This window comes from Charadrius vociferus, unplaced genomic scaffold, assembly GCF_000708025.1.
Source record: "Charadrius vociferus isolate BGI_N301 unplaced genomic scaffold, ASM70802v2 scaffold567, whole genome shotgun sequence".
NCBI lineage: Eukaryota > Metazoa > Chordata > Aves > Charadriiformes > Charadriidae > Charadrius > Charadrius vociferus.
In genome coordinates this window covers 493,905-496,337 of record NW_009649304.1, presented here as the reverse complement: position 1 = coordinate 496,337, position 2,433 = coordinate 493,905, and the positions used below count along the sequence as shown (strand labels likewise).

The 2,433-nt window shown below is 62.2% G+C and overlaps 2 protein-coding genes across 2 annotated transcripts in view; both read left to right on the top strand.

Moving 5' to 3' along the window:
• LOC104290097 (beta-crystallin B3-like) overlaps positions 1–2,433 on the top strand; it is a 369,903-nt gene that overhangs the window by 273,001 nt on the left and 94,469 nt on the right. The window lies entirely within an intron of this gene.
• Positions 1–2,433, top strand: part of SEZ6L (seizure related 6 homolog (mouse)-like) — a 94,681-nt gene that overhangs the window by 65,615 nt on the left and 26,633 nt on the right. The window contains exon 2 of the mRNA XM_009889166.1: positions 234–382. Coding sequence (XP_009887468.1) covers positions 234–382 — 149 coding nt within the window. The remainder of the gene's footprint in view (positions 1–233; positions 383–2,433) is intronic.

The following is a 2,433-nucleotide window of genomic DNA, read 5'->3' as shown; positions in this document are numbered from 1 at the left end:
GCCCGGGGGGCGCGGGAAGGGGGTTACAGCAGCTGAGGGGGAGCAGCTCCGCGTGCAGTGCCGGCAGCACCGCCTGCATTCGTGGGGCTGCCTAAAATCTGCACTCGAGCGGTGTTGGCCACTGGAGCAGGGAAGGGTGTGCGGGGCTTTGGGCAGCGGGAGCACCGGGGCAGGGGAGGGAGCTGCCGGGTGAGCTGTTCCCCGGGGCGATCACTGACGTGTGTTCCCCCCAGTCCTCTGCAGCATGAGCTTCCACGACCCCGAGGGCTACATCGACTCCACGGACTACCCCCCGCTGCCCCTGCACAGCTACCTGGAGTGCACCTACAACGTCACCGTCTACACGGGCTACGGCGTTGAGCTCCAGGTAAGAAGCGTGTCGGTGGGGGGGATCACCGTGGCCCCGATCCCGTGGCAGCAAAGGATGCAAAACATCCACAGCCTTGGGCACGGCTGCCCCGGGCTTGCTAAAAAAATACCCTGCCTGGGGAAAAAAACCTAGTTTTTTCTTAGGCCGTGTAATAAATTAACTGTACGAGGGAACTGGTACATCCTGAACGTCAGCGGTGATCAAAGCATTTAAAATGCCATGCAATTAATTTAACAACGAGACACTGGCAGGCAATTTGCACAAAAGGCACTCAGCCTTGGTGGGACGGGGCGAAGCGGCGGTGCTGTCTCCAGCACGGCCACCAGCCCTCTGCCCTCCCTCCCCCGGGGGGCGCGCGGGCAGCCCCGAGGTACGCGTCGGGGTGGGCAGCCCAAGTCCCATCTCCAGCCAGCACTGGCTTTGGGTGGGCTTTGACAACCGGCTCCTACACCGAAGCAGGGCCACGTCCCTGGCAGCTGAAGGGTAAAACCACGCGGAGGAGCAGGTGCTTTGCAGCAAACCACAGCGGCAGCAGGTATGCGCGCTGCAGCTCTGTTTCTGCGGGATGACGTGGGTAAATGCCGTGAGCGGGCACGCACGTGAGCACGGCCGGTGCGGGTACAGCATACCATGTGCCAGGGCTGCCGCCGTGCCGGCGCCGCGCACACCCATCAGAGCCGGAGGGTGTGGACCAGGCAGGCGCGCTCCATCAGCTCCCCCCGAAACGCTGCGTCCCACTGCCCGGCGAGGCTGGGAGCGGGGCAGGGGCCTTGACACGTTTCGCACGCCATCAGTCCCCGGTCTCCACGCTCTGGTGCGTCTTGTTCTTGCGTTTTCCCCATGTCACCGTTTGCATCCAATTAAAATCCATTAGCTGCTAATCCGCGTCATTAAGAAAGTGCATTAAAAAGAGTAGTAGTTCCAGTGAGCTCGTTCCTGCCGCCCCTCCGGCGGGCACGGGGGGGCCGACCTCTGTGGCACGACTGCCGCCGTGGAAGCCAGCCCCGGTGCGGAGGTTGCCCCGGGAGCCGGCAGCAGCGGGCAGCGGTGGCAGAGGGGCGCGCACTGGGATGTGTGCACATCTCAGCCACTTTTCCATGGCGGTAACTCTGTCTCCCCAAATCCACGGGGTGCTAAAGACAGGCTGCTCCGCCGTAAATTCGCCTCCGTCCATAATGCATCAGGTGACACCACTCCTGACCTCGCTCCGTTGTAAACTGAGATTTTAATGGAGCATAAAATTAGCCTCTCCACCCCCCGAGCTTTGCATTTCACTTTGCCGATGCTTCTGAGCTTTTCAGATAAATTAAATCACGGCAGCGGGTCCGCGCTGGCGGAGCGTGGCCTCATTTGGAGCTGGCTGAGCACACACCGTGCCGCCCCTCCGGCAGCAGCCCCTGGGGTGCCCGTGGTGCCCGGGCTGAGCCGCCCCGCCTGGATGGGCACCGGCGAGAGCTGGAGGAGGATGGGCCCCGGGGCTGAAGGCAGCAGCGCTGAGTGCCCCGGGGATGCTGCCTGCAGCTGAGTCCAGCAAAAATCCTGCCCGTGCCCTGCCGCCGGGCGGGCAGAGCTCAGCAGAGATTCGGGAGGAGGGAGGGGGGCTGGCAGTCCCTGTCCTCGCAGGTGCCCGTGGGCGAGGGCTGATGTGCTCCATCGTGTCAGCATCGGTGCGTGTCTGACCCGCCACGGCAGGCATCGAGCTCTGCAGAAGGCTTCTTAACCATTTAGGCAGCAGCAGCGACATGATTTATGTCCCAAGGAAGCTAGAAATAGCATTCGTGCCGAGCAAGACAACAGATTTATCCCCTCTCTTTAGTTCGCGCAGGGGATGTCACACACGATACATGCTGATGAGCACATGGAGGAGACAGACAGTGCGGGGCAGAAATGTTGTCTGTGTTTGTGTGGAAACCTGATTTTCAAACGACGGGTCCACCTGGACGTCACCCCTGAGTAGTGGGGCCGGTGCAGAAAGCTCTGCTCCCGCCGCCGGGACTTTTCCCCGCTGTCACGAACGGGCTTTGCAGTAAGGAGCCGTGCCTGCCGGCTCCCGACAACTCTGG